The 19608-nt window shown below is 41.0% G+C and overlaps 1 protein-coding gene across 9 annotated transcripts in view; it reads right to left on the reverse strand.

Annotated features, from left to right (window-relative positions):
* Positions 1–19608, reverse strand: part of PEAK1 (pseudopodium enriched atypical kinase 1) — a 108301-nt gene that overhangs the window by 11251 nt on the left and 77442 nt on the right. For 8 of the 9 annotated variants that reach the window (XM_033070391.1, XM_033070396.2, XM_033070395.2 and 5 more), the window contains 3 exons: positions 14905–15021; positions 12936–13132; positions 5146–5894 (listed from right to left, as the gene is read on the reverse strand). In XM_033070391.1, coding sequence (XP_032926282.1) covers positions 5146–5894; positions 12936–13132; positions 14905–15021 — 1063 coding nt within the window. The remainder of the gene's footprint in view (positions 1–5145; positions 5895–12935; positions 13133–14904; positions 15022–19608) is intronic. The other variant, XM_033070400.1, reaches the window with a different exon arrangement.

Genomic DNA, 19608 nt, shown 5'->3' on the forward strand with positions numbered 1-19608 from the left:
AAGTCAGCATTTACATTTGAAAATAACTGGGAAACAAATTGTGAAATTTATTGGGCTCCCTAGCAAGTATTTTCAACTGCTGGTGATGAATTGCTAAAGAAGTCTACACAGAGCTGCTTTTCTTCTTGTGATGGTTAATTCTGTGTCAAACCTGGGAAAAAATATACAGCCTAGTTCCCTTTGCATTTTTAAAGCTTCTGTGTGTTCCAGTCATCTACTCAAAATGATGGAAATCCTGGTGCCTCTTACATATAGGGGCACAGGAATTTGTTATGTGCTGTTTTTTGGCACAGGAAGAAAAGGTGAAAATACTTTGACTATAACACTAACACAGAAAGTAGGATCAATCAGTCATTTACCATTTGCTTTAATGAAATACATCCAGCTGAGCTATGAAGATATGGCATGTGATAACAGCTGAAAGGAAGGTGTTGATAAGGGCTTGGCCAGCCTTATTTCATGAGCTGATAAAGAGCTCAAAAGATGAAGCAACGTTGGTGAAATACCCTTCCATATGATGCAAGAAAGCAATGAGAAAAGAGAGTCCAAGCAGGAAGGAATGCAAAGTGTCCATATTCCTTTCCATCATGTGTCTTTCCTTTAATGCACCCACCTGACCCAAACTCTGTCACCTTTCCAGGGACAGGACAGGTTTCCTTACATGCTGCCATTTCAGTTTTCCTCAGTGCTCCCAGCCCAAGAAACAGGACTTGAATGTTTCAGATCTCTACAAAATGTTCAGTGTTAGCTTTTCTTTTCCCTTTATGAGTCCTGTGCCATCAGCTGACTCTCACTTTCCCAGCAGGGAATCTCATTTCCACTCTGTCCCATGCATTTCACACGGCGTCAGTGAACTTAAAGCACGATGAATATTGTGGGAAATGAATTTACAAGTGCTGAAAATGAGGAACACAGAAGATCACAAAGACTGTACCATCTGTGCCACTTTGTTGTATTGCACAGAGGGACAACTGCAAATGAAATTCTGTGTAGAATGAAAGCTTGCTAATCCCAAATTGATAGCTTGTTCTTGGCACAGCCTTATTTTCCAAGGAGGCCAGTTTGATCTCTGATTGACCTCATTTTCTTCTATCTGGCCTTGGAATAGAGCTTTGACTTTTTAATGATGTGCCAAAACACAGAATTCTATTCTGCTGTGACTGAACTGCGAGCAGGCTGGAAGTTGAATGTACATTGCTTTGTTTAGATCTGAAACACAAAGTTTTGGGACAACCTTCAACAATGCTTCTGACAGGAAGCTCCACTAGGAAACTGAATTAGCAAATAAAACCACCTTAGCACATTGTGACAAACTAAACATGACTAGAAAATAACTGTCAGCTGCAATATGGAACTGCTAGCTCAGTGCTGCTTACTTCTGCATTCCTGTTTTATACCTGGGACACAAACACTACCAGGAATCCTAAGGTTTTACTGCTAGGGGAACAATCAAAGCAGTACATGTGAACTGCTTCTTGTGAGCAATTCCTGTTACCCCACCTGGCCAGCACTGCCACACGTGCCTGTGGCCAGAGCCAGCTGGGGTTTATGGCTGTTGTTCTGTGTGAGCAGAACAACATGAGTCTGTGTGAATCATGGCTTCTGTGAGTCAGCCTGTGATACAGGAGTGTCTGCTTGAGAGTTTAATACTGAAAGTGGAAGTAGTTCATGTCATTGACTCAGTAGTTATATTGTCTGTTATTCCTTCTGAATAATTGAATTTATTTATTTATTTATTTTGAAATACAAGATGTCCCTGCCCCATCAGTGCCTTATTCACTTTGTGTCAGGACACTAAGAACAGAGCTCATTCAATGTGCTGTGTCCAAAGAGCTGGTGCTCTGTGCTGCTTTTGCTTTGGTGTAACCTTTTCACCACATATTTGGAATTACTAATAAGACTGTGGTTTCAGGGGAATGTTTATCCATATTGCCCCAGATCTACCAACTGCTTAGAAGGTGGTACTGCACTTAGGTGAAAGAAAAACACCTTAGGGCCTGGAATTTTATGGAAACCTTTCTTGAAAGGGAACTTTTATTTTTCCATTTGAAAAAGTACTTTTCTGATCATGACAATTTCTAATGTTTCAGTCAAAATAATTTCCACGTGGTTTCCTGCAGCTATTTTTGCACTGGGTGTTTACCAGCAGATTAGGTAAGAGTTGAAGCAAAAAGCAAAATAAAGTGCTGCGAAACAGCCCACCCCTCTGAATGTTTCCTCTTCTATCCACCCCAACAGAACAAGTTGTGCTCGTTCTCCACCAAATTTATCAGAACATCTTTTACTGGTGAAACCACCAGAATGTAAAAGTGCACTGGTACATTCACCTCTACAAACCATTCTTTGTTCTAAATTTAATTCAGCAGTAGTTAAATTGTCAAAGCTGAATTTTTAACAGTGCTTTTGTAATTCTATTTTTGGAGATAGAGTATTAAAATGCCAATTTTATGTATCAATGCCAATTTTATGTATTAGCAGTGTTTGCGGGGGGGTGAATCTCTACTTTTCTACAAAGAGAATAATTTAAAAAAATCTCATTATGACATTGTTTCTCAGATCTGATATTAAAATCATAAAACTTAAGAACTGTCTGAAATGTTAGCCAGTGTTGCTTGGGTAGTTCTGCAAATCTCAGACGAGCTGCATTAATTTACACCATCCAGAGATGTGGCTCCATGTACACTTTCAAAGTGTATTTTTCTAAGACTTGATCCAAAATAACAGGAAGACTGTTGGATTCCATTGGCACACCAGTAATTTTCATCTCACTGCTTTTTCCACCCTGTTTTGGGGATGAGGGATTCAAAGTGGGAGGAAGACATAGGTTATTTGTTGAAAGTAGAATATTATGTAATTTGGCTCACACAAAAAACACCCCTGGTAGTAAAAACTAGCATATTTGTTAAAGCTGAATTCCCCAAACCTCTGTGTAATGAAACAGCAATCTGTGGTTATGAGCTTTTGGACAAATCTGATCCTGGACTGATGGCTTTTAAGTCAAAGATCAACCTGGGGTCAACACCTTCCTCTATCACATGAAGTGCCAGGGGGGTATTTCCAAGAGGAACTTTTCCTCTCATCCTAACAGCACAGCAGCTCCTGCTGACCTCCAGCTCAAGGGCATTTTGTGGATCCTTCACCCACATCTATTACAATGCAGTAAACCTTGTCAGAGAACTATTTTAAAGACACCTAAATGATGAAAAAGAAAATTTAGCTAGCGCCTATCTGACCATGTTGTACTGCTGTTCTTTATTCTCTCTGGCTTTCTACAAGGGAAATGTGTTTCAGAGGACAGCAGATAACAGAACAATGACACAGGGAATACTTAAAAGGCACATCTGTGATGTGCGAAGAGGTATCACTTCAGTGATAACTCAAACCTGCCTATATAGAAAAATACCACTTTGGGCCCTAGAAACAATCATTTTGCATCATTGTATTAAAGCAAAACCCTCCAAGCAATGCCAGATGCGGATTCTGAACCACAGCTGATTGTCAGATATGTTCATGGCGTGGTTCTTCCTCGGACATGGCAGCTCCAAGACATCTATATTTAATTTCACAGCTTTTCCAATAAGAAGTCCTTAATAATTAATGCAATATAAATGGTTAGACCAAGATATCTGCATTAAAAAGATACCTTTTCAGGTCTCAGAACAGCATAATGGCTGCATCAATCTTACCTTTCTGTTTTTTATATCTTACTTGTAAACAGTCATGCAGGAGTGGTAACAACATTTTGTTCCTGTAAAGCACCACCCTTGTGAGAATGTCACATGTAAGGACTAACAGCTCAGGCCTCACACGTCTGTGTCAGGCAATAAATGTTTTATTTGTTTCAACAAGGAGGAGTCAGAAGTTCAGTGACTTACTCAAGGTCACACAGGAAGCCTGACAGTGCTATGAGTCTCAGCTGTCCTCACTATCTTCCTACCAGATAAGCATTGAGAAATGCAGAGATAAAGCACTCAGAAAGAACTACCTATATAAAAGTCCACAAAATAACAATAACTAGTGAGATAGCTGCCAGACACTCATATATTAGCAGTAAACCTAGTAAATCTTATTTCTTTAATGTGTTAGCTGAAGAATTTATAAGGCAAACACTGATGGCTAGGCAGAGCTTTTGAAAGGCTGGTAATGAGCACTGGTGAAAATCTAAGAGCTTATATGGGAACAGAAAGGTCTATTACCCCACAATTTACATTTAACATTACATGGCCCTGAAAATAGAGAACTTCTCCATTTTTTTGGAAAACTTTCCTAACTAGGAATGATGATTTAATTTCCTCTGCATGCAGGCAAATCAAAGGGTTTTGTTACTGTGAGTTTCCAAAAAACTGCCGACATACATTTAAGCAATACAACTTTTCCTTCAAAATGTCATTAAGCAATGACCACAGTAAAGACTAAGATGTGCTGATGTCTCTTTCAGTCATTTTTGAGATACAATAAAAACATATGCAATTGAGCAGCAGACACCAGTGCCACAGGTGGGTGGGAATGATAGCATAGGGTTAAAAATGTTTCTAAAATCATGGGAATTGTATACAATAGATTCAGGGGGTGGAAAGAAAGGTTGGGTCTGGTAGGCCTGGGAAAGGGAACCAGGCCCCGGGAACGAATGTTGAGCTTTGTCTTTATTAGATCATGTGAAACTGCACCTGTGGAATCATCATATGATAAATCATGTGATTGTTAAATGTAATAATTGTTTGGTAAATTGAATATATTATTGTTTAATTGTAATAAGAATAATGAGAAGCAATGTCATCGTAACAAGAATAATGAGAAAGGATATTTGGGGACCTGATGAAAATCACAAGAATCCATGCTTGGATAAGATCAATGTATACAACAGAACAATATGGGTTTAATAATTATCATATAATTCCGTAACTAAAAGGGTATAAACGCATGTAACTCTGGAATCCACGTGGGAGTCAGATTTGTGTCTGTACCCCTGATTCCCAGAGCTCTGCAATAAAAACACCTGAATATAATCATCCTGTGATTGTGTTTCTACGCTAACATGAATCTTGGGACTCTTCCTTCTCAGCCATGTGCACCCCTGGCTGTGGTGTACAGCATGGCTGCTGTCACACTCTGCCATGGATCCCTGGTGTTTGTGGCCCCTCTTACCTTGACTGCGTAGTTGTTGAGGGGATCTTTGGCATACGAGGCAGGGTAGTAGACGGCGTCGCCCGCCTCGCAGCACGGCTTGTCGCTGGTGAGCCGGAAATCCGACCAGCTGTCCACGCCGAAGCGCAGCTGGTCCTTCTGGCCGGCCATGAACAGGTCCTCACACTTCAGTGCCAGCTTCCGGAGCGAGTCGGCGTGCAGGCCGCGGATCTTGCCCACCACCTCGTCCCTGTTCTCGATGCCCCGATAAAGTGCTTGTCTCTGTGGCTTCTGCACGCCGCGCGCCTGCCTGGCCTGCGCCAGCCGCCGCCCCGGCAGCGACTCCATGCTGTTGGAGCAGCGCTCCTTAATACTGACAGTGCTGAGGCTGCAAACGCTGTTGCTGGCTGAGGTGGCCGCCCTCAGTTTCTCTGTCGGCCTGTCCAAGGAATCTCCCGACTCGTTGTCCAGCACCTTGAGCTCCAGGCTGACCGAGGAGCAGGCGCTGCTCGCTTCCCAGTTGGTGTCAATGTCATAGGTGGGATTGGCCATGATGCACAGGTTGTTCTCCAGAGCCTGCTTCTGCAGGTCTCGGGGAGTTGGCTCTGTGTTGGCTCTCAAAATTGTTTTCTTTGGCAGCGGAGGTGGTGTTGGCTGCAAGTTGTTCGCTGTCTCCTGGTCTGCCAGTCCTCCAAAGGCAATGGCATCATCCAGAGCACCCTTGGGTTGCCTTGGCTGTTTTGGAGGGATCATAGCTGCTCTGGACTGCCCTGTGGAATAAGATAATAGTAAGAGAAGATTAAAGTACTTCATATGTGCTGCTCCTGTTTGCACTCTGCAAAGTTGTTTAAGGCAAAACCCCCCAAACCCTGACTAGGACCCTCCCCCCCAATGTTTCAAAACCCACTAGATACATACATGAAAAGATGAACTAATTAGAAAGTAAATGACCAAGTCAGCATCATATACATCTAATTACATCCAGCCAGTCTTGATTTGACTTTGGCATATATACTGAAATCAGCTTCAGTGCTAGCAGTGCTGCCATTTTACATCCAGCAGATCAATGACAAGAACTGCAAGCAAAAACCAAATCTCAGTTTGACAATTTGGCCAATCCAGTTTCAGCAATTACACCCAGTGTCCTGTATTTTCTTCTGCATAAAACAATTGGGAAATGCACTAGACAGGCTGAAATCCTATTTCAGAATGGAACCCAGATACAAATAACACAGTTTAGATACTCTGTTTGTTAGGTACTCTGGCGGTCACATCAGGTACTCAGGATTGCCCCAGCACATTCACAAGGTGAAATCAAGGAAGTGAAGCCAACTTTCACTCATGTTGACAAGTGTGTTGCCATCAAGAGTAGGATCATATTTTTAGAGAAATAGTTTCTACCCTGCAATTAAAATTCTTGTGTCCCCCCGTTGACTGTAACTTCTCTAATGTTAATTAATGTCTAATTTCCCTTCCTTCCTTGCCATGTTGGCAATGCGACATTCAGAGGTAACCAGGCCTGGCTTCACTCAAGAGATTCCAAATGGCAAGTTACATACACACAAGCTTGGAATTTCTAGTTTCAGACATTTGTGCGAATCCAGGGAAGATAAACTTCCTGCCATGTGTTTTGGATGGCCTTTATAAACGGCATTTATGTTTCCTAAGTTCCAGAGTCCTTGGAAATGAAGAATAAATAAATGACAATAATATAATGGAGAATAAAAACTAGTAAACACACAATATAAATGACCAACTTGCTGCTCTGGGACAATTAAACTGTTGTTACTCAGATCAAAATGAGGTCTTCCCAATCAACTTCTATTTTCAGAGAAATAATTTTATAAACTTCCTACTTCTCCTGGGAGGTTCACTGACTATGATGGTGAGGTAGGAAGCCAACTCTGACATCTGAAAACAGCAGACTTGAAATGGATGCTCTGAATAATTGCAGCTGAGCATCTTTTCTAGTAAGGGAACAGACACTGTAACTATTTGACTATTTATAATGTGCTGACTCATAAAAGCATTTAGGCTGGAAAGACATTTAAGATCAGAGTCCAGCTCTTAACCTAACACTGCCAAGCCCACCAGGTCCTTATCAAGAGAGGACTAAACTGGAATGCTGAACCAGACTAGGGGGATCTAAGATTCAGATCTAAATGACATCACTTCAATCCCTAATTAATAATTAATGACTTTGCAGTTTGCAAAAAGAACGAAACATTAGCTTCCTTTGCATGTTAAGATATGTTGTTACAGTTTTTATGAACACAACAGAATACACTGGTACACTTGGCCAGGATGTACCAAACCCTGCAGTGTTGGGTTAGAATGCTGACATTTCAGAAGATCAGAGAGGATCCTGGTTTTATTTGTATCCACAAACAAAACAGCCTTGCTCCCTGCTTTCTGAACAATCATTCTCTTTTCAGTCGTTCCAAGGAGACCACATCCCAAATGAAATCACTATCCCTATCTTTTGTTTAAGCTCCAGAAACCCTCAGAAGAGCCTTACGGATTTAATGATAAGCCTGGCTATTCCAGTGTTTAAAAAACCCAGTTTTGAGCAGGAAATTCTATCAGTTTTGTACATACTTGATGTTCAGGGAAGACTGCAAATCATTGTAAAAGTTGCTGAAGCCCTCTTGGAGGGCTTGGGGGACCCACTGCTGCTTTGTGCTGCACTGAGTGTTTGCTGAGCTGCAGCATCGAATTCTGCTGCCAGCTGGGCTCTACAGGAGCTCTCTCACAAAGTTCCTTTTGCAGAGGTGAAGTGTGGTATGATTCCCAAGTCAAAAGCAGAATTGATGTCTGCATGCCAGACACACATCCAGATGCCTTTTTCCTAATTCTGAGACAAGTTCATTTCTGTTTTGTATCCAATTCTCTTACTCATGGAAACATGTCCTCTTTCCACAAGGGCTCACTCTTACAAAATTTGTGCCCTATGCCCTTTTCCCCAGCAACACTCTGTGCTAAAGATCAACTTGCCCATTTTCTCCTCCTCACCCTCTTCCCCACTCTGCTGAGACTGCTAGGGTTTGACAGGGACACTACTCAGGAGCAGTCTGCTAACCTGCCTTGCTTGTGGGACTTGCTGACCCAGGGATGCACAGATGCTGGAGGGAAAGAAGGAAACAAATTAGAGCAGCAACAGCAGAAGCCCTCTCCAGGGAAGGTAAGATTTATAACAGTGTTACTGCTCAATTCTCTTACTCTGTCTGCTTTAATGGCTCCCTTCTCCAAAACCATTCACACAGAGGAGAGTGTGGAGACTGCAACCAGTGTTGCTTTTGCATAGCTACTGGCACTGTGACATCCAAACAGAACTGGAGAAGGTTTTCATAACCAGAAGTTGTTTTTTCAGATTTCTGGAGGGGGTGGCAGGTTCCAGAGAACTGAATGTACAAGTCATTCTGTAGTTACTGTTTCAAGTAGTCTCAGCTGAGAAAAATGAGTTTGTGTAACATGCTCTGCTACAGTGTAGTTTCTTCCCACAAGAACAAGTTTTCCATATTGAAATCTTAACCATCTGTACGATCCAGTTGAAAAGTTTCATGTCTGCACTGTTTCTCTCCTGAGTTCTAACACTGTTCATTTCTTTCAGAGCCATTGGGCCAGTCTTTCCAGCTCAGCTTTCCCCATGCATGGCAGGAAACTACATGGCCCAATTTCTATAAATTCATTGCCTCGCAAGAAAAAAGTTGTCTTAAATGTTGTCCCTGTCAAAGAATGTCCTTTTGCATAGAAATACTATCAGAGCAGTAATTTCTTTTCCTTGCCTATCCTCTCCTTCTTCCCTTGCATGCCCAAACTCATCACTTCCTTACCTACTGCACACTCTCCAACACTGCAAGTTCAGCCTGAGCTACACTGTGGGGAGGCAAAATGAAAAGGAAGAACAGGGACAGTATCAGGCTACCTCTTTCAGAGATCTTTGAAGTGGGTTCCAGACTGCTTAATGACAGAAAAAAATTTAACTCTTTACAGACAGCAGATTTCTAAAGAGCTTTAAATAATTCTACAGTTCAATAAGATCTTCCATTACAGAATCTCACTACACTATTTAAATATTAATGCTTAAGTCTCCAGACACCATGCAGAGTTCTGAAACTCTGACAGGCATTTCAGAAAGGCATTTAAATTTAATTTTTCTGGGTAACTGATTTATCATTGGACTTTATATTGCAGCCTATTTATGTTAGCTGCTGAAACGATCAAATCTGACATCATTCCTTAATAAACACTTATCCTGACTGATAAAAATAACCACACCATGAAAAAACTCACAAATGCATCAAGTACCTTCCAGCCACTGCAAAAGCTGCAGCATGCTTCACAGCCCCAATTCCAATAAATGCTGTCCATGTATACCACTATTCTATAAACCCAGATTTGTGTTAAATCCTGCACTGTTTACACATTTATTGTCAATTTAATAGATAAAAATCTTCCCAGAATGATGATGTATGGCAGAGAAAGGAAAGCAAACATTTGTTAAGTACCACTGTGGTGCACCTCCAGTGTCTCAGCAATAATCTGACCTGGGCACAGGGCTCTTGTGAGATGCAGGTAAGAGAAGCCTCGCTGTGTTTGCTTGGTGACTCGTCAGGTCTTCTGCCCACCCTCCATTACACCATGCTGGACATTACCTGTGCTAATTATGTATTATACAAAGTGCACCAGGCTGATGCTATAATCACTGTCTGTCACTGAACTGTCAGTTGTCATCAGCAGTGATCTCATTACCTTACTTACAGCCTGGTAAAGCACTGTTTTCTGCCCTGGTCTAACTGCCTGACTGAGGCAATGTCCCATGGCACATGGTGTGACTGGGATTTTTTTCCAATGTCAGCAATCACAAAGCCTAGAAACTCAGCCTCTTTCTTCCCCATTTCTTTGGATATACAGAGAAAAACAGCTGATAATGAAATAACCTATTCTTTTTTTCAATGGCAGAAGTACTATCCTAAGTATGTTGAGAATACCTTAATCTACTTACAGTCATGCAAATTCAATGAAGTCCATTTCCCCAACAAATTCAGATAAAGACAGAACAATTTAAAGATTTGTAAAGGAAAGGCTTTGTCTTCCTTATCATCACTTACAGGGCTTACCTGAATTAACTTCTGTAACAATAAAAGAACTCCTTACAAAAGAAACATCCCTTACACATCTGAACATTTGTTTCTTCATCTTGATTCAAGTGGCAGCCCCTGGGTTTTGTTAAATAGTTGATAGCACAGGTCTCCCTCATCACAGTTCTGCTCACCACAAGAGCACCCACACCTGATCAAGTCAGACTCTTACTTTGATAAACTGAATGAATGCAGATTCTGAATTTGTCCCTATGGAGTGCTTGCCACAATACTAGGCATTTGCAAAGCTTTTCTTTAGAGCCTGTGCAATTTTTAAAACATTCTTCCTGAACTGTGGGCACCAGAGCCTAACTGTGACCACGACAGTCAAGAATCTCTCTCCTCCTACTCAAGTTTCTTCCTATTTCTACACAAGAAACACCATCATAGTGGGATATCAGAAAAGCCCCAACTCTTCTCTGTTGTACCTGATTCCTGTTTTGTAAGGCTTGTCTCTTGGAAGGCTAAATCAAATATATTTGAGGGCAGCACCTGATATAAACTATTAGCTGACTGCAGATGAAAATTTACCAAGGCTTGCAATAATTTCTGTTCATGATGATATGTCAGAACTGAAGATTAGCCATTTATCAAAGTAGAGACACATTATCTGCTTTTTAATAAAATACAGAGAATATGTATCAGATCAGTTTAAAAAGTGAACATGGTGCATTATGCTACAAATGGAGATGTTCATCTGATGTATTTTACAAACTGGAGCATGTAGCTCTAATTGCAGGTGGGGCAAGAGTCAAATGTGATGTAACTCCTCATATTATCCTTTCTTCCAGTTCCACATACCAGTAGTTGTTAATTCTACAAAAGATAAGATTTTGCTGCCTAGGTGATGCATGATGTGCAAACAAGCAGGAATTATTCTCTGTCCCTACCTAGGAATCTCTCTGTTGCCATCTGAATTGGAAAGTGAGCTTGCTGGAGTAAAGCAGGGAGCCTTTGAAGGGCAGCCAGGGAGCTCAGTGCCATTTAGGGAAGTATTGCTCCTACAACAGGCAGCTCTCCCAGCCAGAGGCAGGCAAGCCCCAGAGCCGACTTAACCCTTTCACACCAAAAGGTTACTCTGGAGACAGCAAAGCTCAAAGTCAGCCAAGCATGAGGAGAAGATTTTGAATAAATTGCTAAGGGGTTGACTTTTTCATGGTTTTAAAAAGGAACATTCAAACTTAGGAGCAGCACTGATACAGGCCAGGAGTGTTAGAAGGGATCTCTGGAGACATCCAGGCAGGACAGACAGGAGCAGCTTGTTCAGATTATCTGAGAACATCTCCACAGACAGAGATCCCATAACTTCTCTGGGCAAGCTGTTCCAGTGTTTGATGGTATTCTGCTGCATGGGATAAACATGGTACAAGTAGTTCTGATGCAGCTAGACCTTAACTGCTTGGATTGTGTCTGCAATGTCCCTGGCTTCTAAATACAGCAAATACAGATACACATATATATCTCACTAAATCGAAAACAATTCATTACATCTATGAGTAATTCACCATAAAGATACAGATTTTAGTTTTCCTCCTCAGAGGAAGAGTTTCTTGGTAGATGTTAGCATCACACTTGGACAGGGTATTTTTCCTCCTTATGCTTTATAAACAATTATTAATTAATTAATTAATTAATGTTTTAATACCAGACTGCACTAATAAGCTTGCCACTAATTTGCATTTAAGCAAAAAAATGCAACACTTTCCCTGAAGGCATGTATGCACCTGAGGGTTTAAAGTTTAGTCCTTGATCCCTGAAACCTGTGTGGACATGCCAAACCCCCTGTACTCCTGAGCCACCTCAACACAATCAGTTTACCCTTGGCAAAATGCTTAATAAATTGCTGTGTTTACAGGATTGGGATGTTAAAAAATCATGTATTCAGATATCCTGGAATGTAAATAAACGAGAGATTTTGTTCTAGAAAACCTGGCTGTAGGAATCCTTGAATTCACAGTACTGCAAATAAAAAACTTGAGAAAACTAGGCTGATAATATTGACACTGTGCATCAAGAGATGCTGCTTTATCTTGCTCCCTTATCTTGCAGAGACGCCTGCATCCATGGATCTCTTTAATGAGTCAGGAATTCAATCAATCAATCAATCAATCAATCAATCAATCAGTCTTTGAGCAGTATCTTGGAGCAGGACATTCAGATCTCATTGGGAAGGAGCAAAAGTAAACTCTCTGTCTAGGATAAGAACAGTTCCAGCCAACAGAAGATGGGTACAAATATTTCAGCAGCTACTGATGCTCTGAAATAAAAAGCCCTATCTTTTGCTGAAGTTTAGAAAAATATTGAATTTTACTTATTCCTTTTAAAGAAATTAGGTAGTTTGCTGTGTATTTTAAATTTCTTTGACAAAAACTCCTCCAAAGAGATAAAAGAATGTTTCTTTAAAAAATCATTTGAGATGTTTATCACTAAGGGCAACTAAAAGACTGTTTTAAATTCCAGGAAAAGAAATCTTTGAGTTTGTTGAATTTTCACTTTCTTGGTTGTGATCTCTGAATGAGACTATATATGTCTGATCAGTATTAAACATTAGGCATTAAAAGTTCCCCTTATGAAGATGCATTGAGCTGTTCAGAAGAAAAGGCTCTTCACACCCTGGAGAGGTATCCAAAATGTGACCCAATTGCTGTGTTTTCCTGAGAGTCCACTCACCTAGATTGCTGTAGGTAGCACTGCAGGCACTCAGATCAGGAGAATTTGGAGCTTCTTCTTTCTCCTCCTCCCCCGGTGGGCCACGGGCAGACGAGACCGGGATGACCGAGGCGCTGCCCCCATTGTCCTGCTTCACAAACACGGCTCTGGGGACACGAGGGGACAGCTCCTCCAGGGTGGGGTCATCGGGCACTTGACTGAAAAAACACAACAGCATCACCTGCAGAGCCCAGCTGGGCACTGAGTGTCTTCAGGAAGGGCAAGGAACTGGCAAAAAAGTCAGTTCTTCCACCCTCCTTTTCTGAGAACAATTATCTACAGGTTTCATTTTCCTTAACGAGAAGAAACAACTTGTGACTGAAATAGTAACATGTCAGTTACTATTATGGTGATTATATATAGTCTAATAGTTCATGCCTTTGATAGAAGAGGTACAATAAAATGTTTTACAGCCTGGCTACCATCAACGTCATAAATATGCAGGCATGGTTCTGGGTGAAGTGTGTGGGACTCAGGACAGCAGCAGAGTTTAAGGTGCTTTGTACCAGTGCAAACAATTGTGCCTCAAACAAATATAGCAAGGTATAGCAAGGAGGATTACATCCCAATAAATGCATAAAACTTCAGTGATACATTTTCATATACTGGTAGGATTTTGGGAACTGAGACTCTGGGAAACAGACCTCATTTAGGCCAATCATCTCCTTCCCATATAAAATTCCCCACCATTAAAATCCACTTGCATTAGGCCAACTGCAAAAGGCACTGAAGACATTCCTCTGTGCCTGCTCTTAGCTATGAAGTTTTAATCAAACTGTGATGACTTACAGCACAGAACTCTGAAAATTGTGCATTCAGTTGGTTTCCATGGATATATTTATTGCAGTATAATTTAAAAGTTGTGCATTATATGCATGAAAAAATGTTGAGATTTAATAAAATCCCACAATCATACCTAAAATATAGCAGCAATTATCAATAATATGTCACAAAAACATGTTAGAGCAAAAATATTTCCATGCCTTTATGTTCTCTCTCTTGCAGAAACAAATACTCATTACAGGCCAAATCTCAGGAGCATGTATGTGCTGTTTGCTAGTTCTCATTACTACAGCCTGATCAAATGCAACAGCAAGAATTTGAACTACTTGTGACTTCCATTAGGGACAGGAGTAACACACTTCCATCAAAAAATGATCAGCATATCGGGTATCTGTACAGATACTTATTTTTTGTGATGAGAATTTCAAACTTTCACAAAGAGTTAACATAAATGATAGGTACATGTCTGTGGCAAAGCCAAAATCCTGGAAATCCTGGGGCACAATCTTGTAGCAATCCCGAGTACAAAATTCAAACATGCCAATGCTCTGCATGACAAGAGCCAGGATGGTGCAGTGTGCACATGCTGTTTCTGCTCAGACTCATGAATTTGAACTGCAGGCTGACACAAACCAAACTCATTAGAACTTGTTAGTAAAAGAGAAAAAACGGCATGAGTTCAAAAAGATGTAATCTTTAATCAGCGTAACATTTTTTGTTCAATTTTAGTACCATGCATAGGAATGGTGTGAAGAACATTCCATGTGCCATAAATATATCCACATGAAAGTGTTAACCTCTGTAATTTCAGAGTAAAGCAGACATAAAATTAAAGCAGTAACAAGGCTCTCAGGATAATTTAACTGAAGACTTGTAGTTGCTGTAAATAATATACATACCTGCATTCCTCAACAGGAATGTATTCTTTAAGAAGAAATAGGTTCTAATAGCTGCACAGTTCTGCCATTGCCACAAACCAGGAATTACCATATCTCAAAGTAACTTTTTAGTATCACTTGGTGAGGTAAGAACATACTCATTCTCCAAACCAGACACATGCAAGCACATACACTAAACCTAAGCTCAAAGCATTTGGCCAAAGTAAACCAACAGCTAGAAAGGAAGAAAGAAAAAAATACCAACTCACCCACTGTACTCACTCACACAATTCCCCATTAAAGGAAATTCTTTCAGGGCCTTCTTGAGTCTTTTAATCATGTCTTGAAACTCTGGCGAGCCATTGATTCCACAGTGCTCTGGTGTGCTACAAGTTGTGCAAGCTGTGAGCGAGAGGGCTGAACTCTGCACAGAGGATACACCTACTGCACCTTAGTGTTTACCTTCGGGGGCTGGGCCCTGCCAGGGCCCCGGGAGCCGGGCACAGCCAGCCCTGCCTTCTTAACTCCTGCCCTGCCTCCCTGCAGGGCTGCTGTGCATCACTGCTCTGGAATGAGGCTATGGCCTTACTCATGGCTACTGCCCCGCTGCACAGCACGTCCAGCTCTCCGCAGCACTGCCACCACTAACACTAACCTATTGTTAGGAGTAAGAGAGTATCTCCAATCTGTACTCAGTGCCTCAAAAGAATACATTTTCAACCGCAGCAATTAGAGGTCAGGTCATAAAAGCCACGGGGAAATGTTTCCCAGTATCTTAGGGCTGAGGACACAGAGATCACGCTCATGTACCCAGTGCAAATGTCAAACCCTTCAGTGGTGCTGGTAGGACACAGCAGGAACAAAAAGGGGAACCATCCTCACTCAGGGAGCTACAAGAACCAAATCCCCAGCTGCTTCATGAACTAAAGAGTTAAAATGACTGGTTTCTCGAGGAAAGAGGAGCAGCTGATAAACATGCACTTCTCTCAGACTAGAACCATTAAAGCCTGATTTTATGTAGCTTTCTATCTGCTTGTTGGTAGCAAGTCATACTTGAAGCTATCTCCTTATTTGGGATATTTATAGATATTTTGCCAGGATGGATTCTTTGATGCCTTGCATAAGAGCACATATTTAGCATCTGCCATAGTAGGCACAGCCTCCTCTGTCCAAGTCTTTTTCTCTTCCCTTTTTTATTTCAAAAACAAACTTCCCAAAAATTAATTATCTTAGAGAACTCTGCTCCTGGGGCACAAGTGGCTGAAGCTAAACAACTGTTCAGTTAGTGGAGGAAGCAGCCCTCTGCACGCAGAGAACGTGTTTGTTTTCCTAAGAAGCTGAGATCATGTGAAGCAACAAAACTTGCCATAAAAATTACTGTCCTTCAGACAACACCCCACTGAATCCAAACACTTGACATTCACGTGTGCATGGGCTCAAAAGTGTTTTGAAAGTGTTATTTTTCTGCAGGGACAAATGCCTCTCTTTCCTTCAGGCTCTCCTCCTCCGTGGTTTTTGGAGGATAGCCAGAAGATGATGCGGTCTAACTCGCCTCGGTCTTTTGGGAACAGTAGGATCCAGAAAGCTGCCTGTGTAGTGAGTTAATTTTGGTGAGGACATTGGAATCACAGCTCTTGTGTGACCTGTGTTCTCCTCTATTCAGAGCATGCCTGCTCAATTAGAGTGATTAATAAACAGCAAATGAGTATGAGGGAGATAAAGTGGAACGCTTAGAGAAGTGATCGTGAGTGTGTATTCCTGAATTAGGGTCAGATGCAGAGGTCAAGGTGAGGGAATACAGTTCTGTGCAAAACAGCACATAAATCCCAGTGGCAGGAACTAGTGACAGAAGCAGAGAAAAGCTGATGTGGCCTTGGAGCCAGCACAGACTCTGATCTGCTCCCCGAGTGGACATGGGCACAGCAGCAATCAATGGCAGCTGCACAGCTAGAGATGACAAGGAGCAGGATTGTGTTTTACACACACAAAACCCAACTGTGCCACTTGTAGCTATATTTGTTTCAAAGAGAGCAGTTTGGGATGCCCTCAGGCCTTGCACTTTCAAGCTAATAGATCCCATATAAAGCCTAAACTGACTGAATGATGCTGGAAGAGGTTAATGGCTGCAGGAAGGTCAGAGGCTGCCTTCCCCAGGAACCTCTCCCAACACTGACCACTTTATTCCTGCATATCACTGAGCACAGACAGCCAGGGCCCAGGTTTCAGTCACAGGGCACTATGGATACAGAAAACATCCCAGCACCTCCTGCAGCTCAGTCCCTCCTCATCACCACAGAGTAAAGTGAAACAAACTTCTCAAATGACAACCTGAAACAACTAAGCCATGAAGTTCATTCCTAATTCTGATTACTGAGAAGCTGGCTTAGTCCTGAAGCTTTAGAATTTTTTTTTTTTTTAAGATCTTGTATAATGCGATGTTTGCACGGATAAAGGGAGTACACTTGATAATCCAGTAAAGACATCCTGCTAAGCTCTTTAGTGTCACTGAAACTTAATGGCAATGAGTTTCACAGATTAACTGTGCATTATAAAGAAGATATTTTTCTTTATCCATTTTAGGTTCTCCGCCTTTCCATTTTACAGACTGTATAAGAGGAGTTAAGAACAATAATACATGATTTAGCATTTCTTAATCTAAATTTATAAAATAATAAATGGTAAAGTCCCTTCTACTTGGATCTTCAACAAGCCCTTGGTTTTAACAAGTTCTCACATAAAATGTTACCAAACTTATTGCTTAATGCACATGCAGAATTTCCAATTCTGTTAGAACTGGAAAATGTTCTAAAGAAAAATCTCACAAGTTTTAAATTATGAAATGGTAAAAGATAGCTAATTAATACTTTTTCAGTAGACTTGCTCAAGCAAGGAATTTCTGTTCATCTATAACGTCCTTGAATTCTCATCACTTCACTTGGGCTGTACCTAAAAGGTTCTGGGTTCATGTGAGAACCTCACCCTCAGGGTTGTACCAGAAACGCTCCAAACTGGGAAAGGCTTTGTTTAAAACAGTGCTTCGAATCACAGTTCGAATCTGTGATTTCACAGATCCTGTTATCTTCCCAAGCAGCTTCTGAAGCAGCTGTGGAATCTGTAGGACTGGATCAGTGGGAAGTGGAATGTGGCAGTGGCAGTTATTCCTGCCTGTCTCTGGATGAAATCCTGATCTTAATGTATGACCACATTTCTGAAGAACAGTGATTCCCATTGTTCCTACTGAGTGATCTGTCACCACACTCATATTCCTCTTTACAGAGCTCAGATCTATCAGTTATGAGCTCAAATCCTTCTGCAAAAATTAACAGTGTCTTAGGAATTAGATCGGTGATCACAAACTTCTCTATGAAGAAGTGCTTCCTTATCTGAACCAGAACAAAAGACATATACAGAGCCCACTACCTGAAGGAAATATTTCAGGAAAAACAGAGTTTTGCCTTCACATCATCCAAGACTGGCCCACAGATCCCATAAAGGAAAATTATGGCTGACTTGCAGCTGTGAAAGGAAACTCTTGAGTTTAACCTGTAACTGAAACGGAGATGGCTGAGCCCAGATCAGATTAGTTCAGCTCTGATGTGCTTTATGAAGAGAGCCAAGGAAGCAGCAGGACTCTGTGCTGCACTTTGCTTTTAGGAAATGTCTCAATCTAACAAGTTGCTGCTGGGTACGAGCACTGATGTCTCAGTGAGGGAGAGGAGAAGCCTTTATCTTGTGAAACTCCAATAGGAACACTCTGATCTGTAAGATAACAAAGCCTTTGAAGGATCTTTTTCTTCAACTTGTGATGAGTGGATTGCACACTGTGCTGTACCACCTTCATCAATTACAGTGACTCAGGCCAGAAATGCCATCTTATCTTTTGGTCCATTTTAGGTTTTGTGCCTGAGAACAACTGCTGCTTCATGAACTAAAGGTGTTCTCGTTCTAATTAATGAAAAAACTGACATGACTGCTGATTTTTAGCAAACATTAATCTATCCACAAATTTTTGGTAAATTTAACATACCATTACTTGCTAGCTCCTTTTGAACCAGCATATGTGCAGCCTGCCATCAAACAGAAACTATCACATTGAGAAACCAAAACCAAGTTCCTCTGCATAACAGAGAGAGAATTTTCAGCCTTCTGAAAAATTATTTTGCAAGTGCTGTTCAAAGGGAAAACTGACCTTTCTAGTGATAACATGAAATACTTTCAGCTGTTTTGTGGTTGTTATCAATCTTTAGCAGCTTTGTAATCCATTGCAAAGTAAGGAAATACTGGATCTTCATTTAATTTGCTTTTGAGACCCCCCAGTAATCTGACATTTTTAAAGCTTATCTTATTTTCCAGGTCATCAGTTTGTTTTTTCAGAGAGCTTGCTGTTCTTGGCATTCTGAGTTAGGGAAGTGTCCTATTCACTGATTGCTATCTTCAGGTCATCCATTCTCCTCTCAGCCTCTTCAGGCTTAACTGAACATTCTAAACATCTTTTCCATGCACATATTTTAGCCTGAATTACAGCTAACCTTGTACTAATACCTGCAGGGTTAACACAAAACAAGTTTCTCATGGGTTATGCCTCCTGCTTGTGCAAAAATAGCATTTAGAAATTCTGATTCTCACCCGCCAGGATATTAAAAACAAAAGCCAAACCCCTTAAACAACAATAAAACCATGCAATTTTGTGGCATTATAAGGTTTCACTTGGTCTCGTTAACAACATTAAAAAGTATTAAAACCCCCTAAATAACTCAAGACACCAAGAATATAAGAACTGAAGCATAAAGCTACCCACTGCCCAGTGCTCCCACAACTCAGCACCTCAGCGTATTTTCTTTGAAACTTGTAGAAACCAGGGAACAATACTGGTAGAAAGAGGAAATTCCAATTCTAACATCTGGAAAATTCCCAAAATTTCCCAGTTTTCACTGGGGAAAATTCTGAGATATGGTTTTAACCAACATCATTGT

The sequence above is a fragment of the Catharus ustulatus genome, chromosome 12, assembly GCF_009819885.2.
Source record: "Catharus ustulatus isolate bCatUst1 chromosome 12, bCatUst1.pri.v2, whole genome shotgun sequence".
Classification (NCBI taxonomy): Eukaryota; Metazoa; Chordata; class Aves; order Passeriformes; family Turdidae; genus Catharus; species Catharus ustulatus.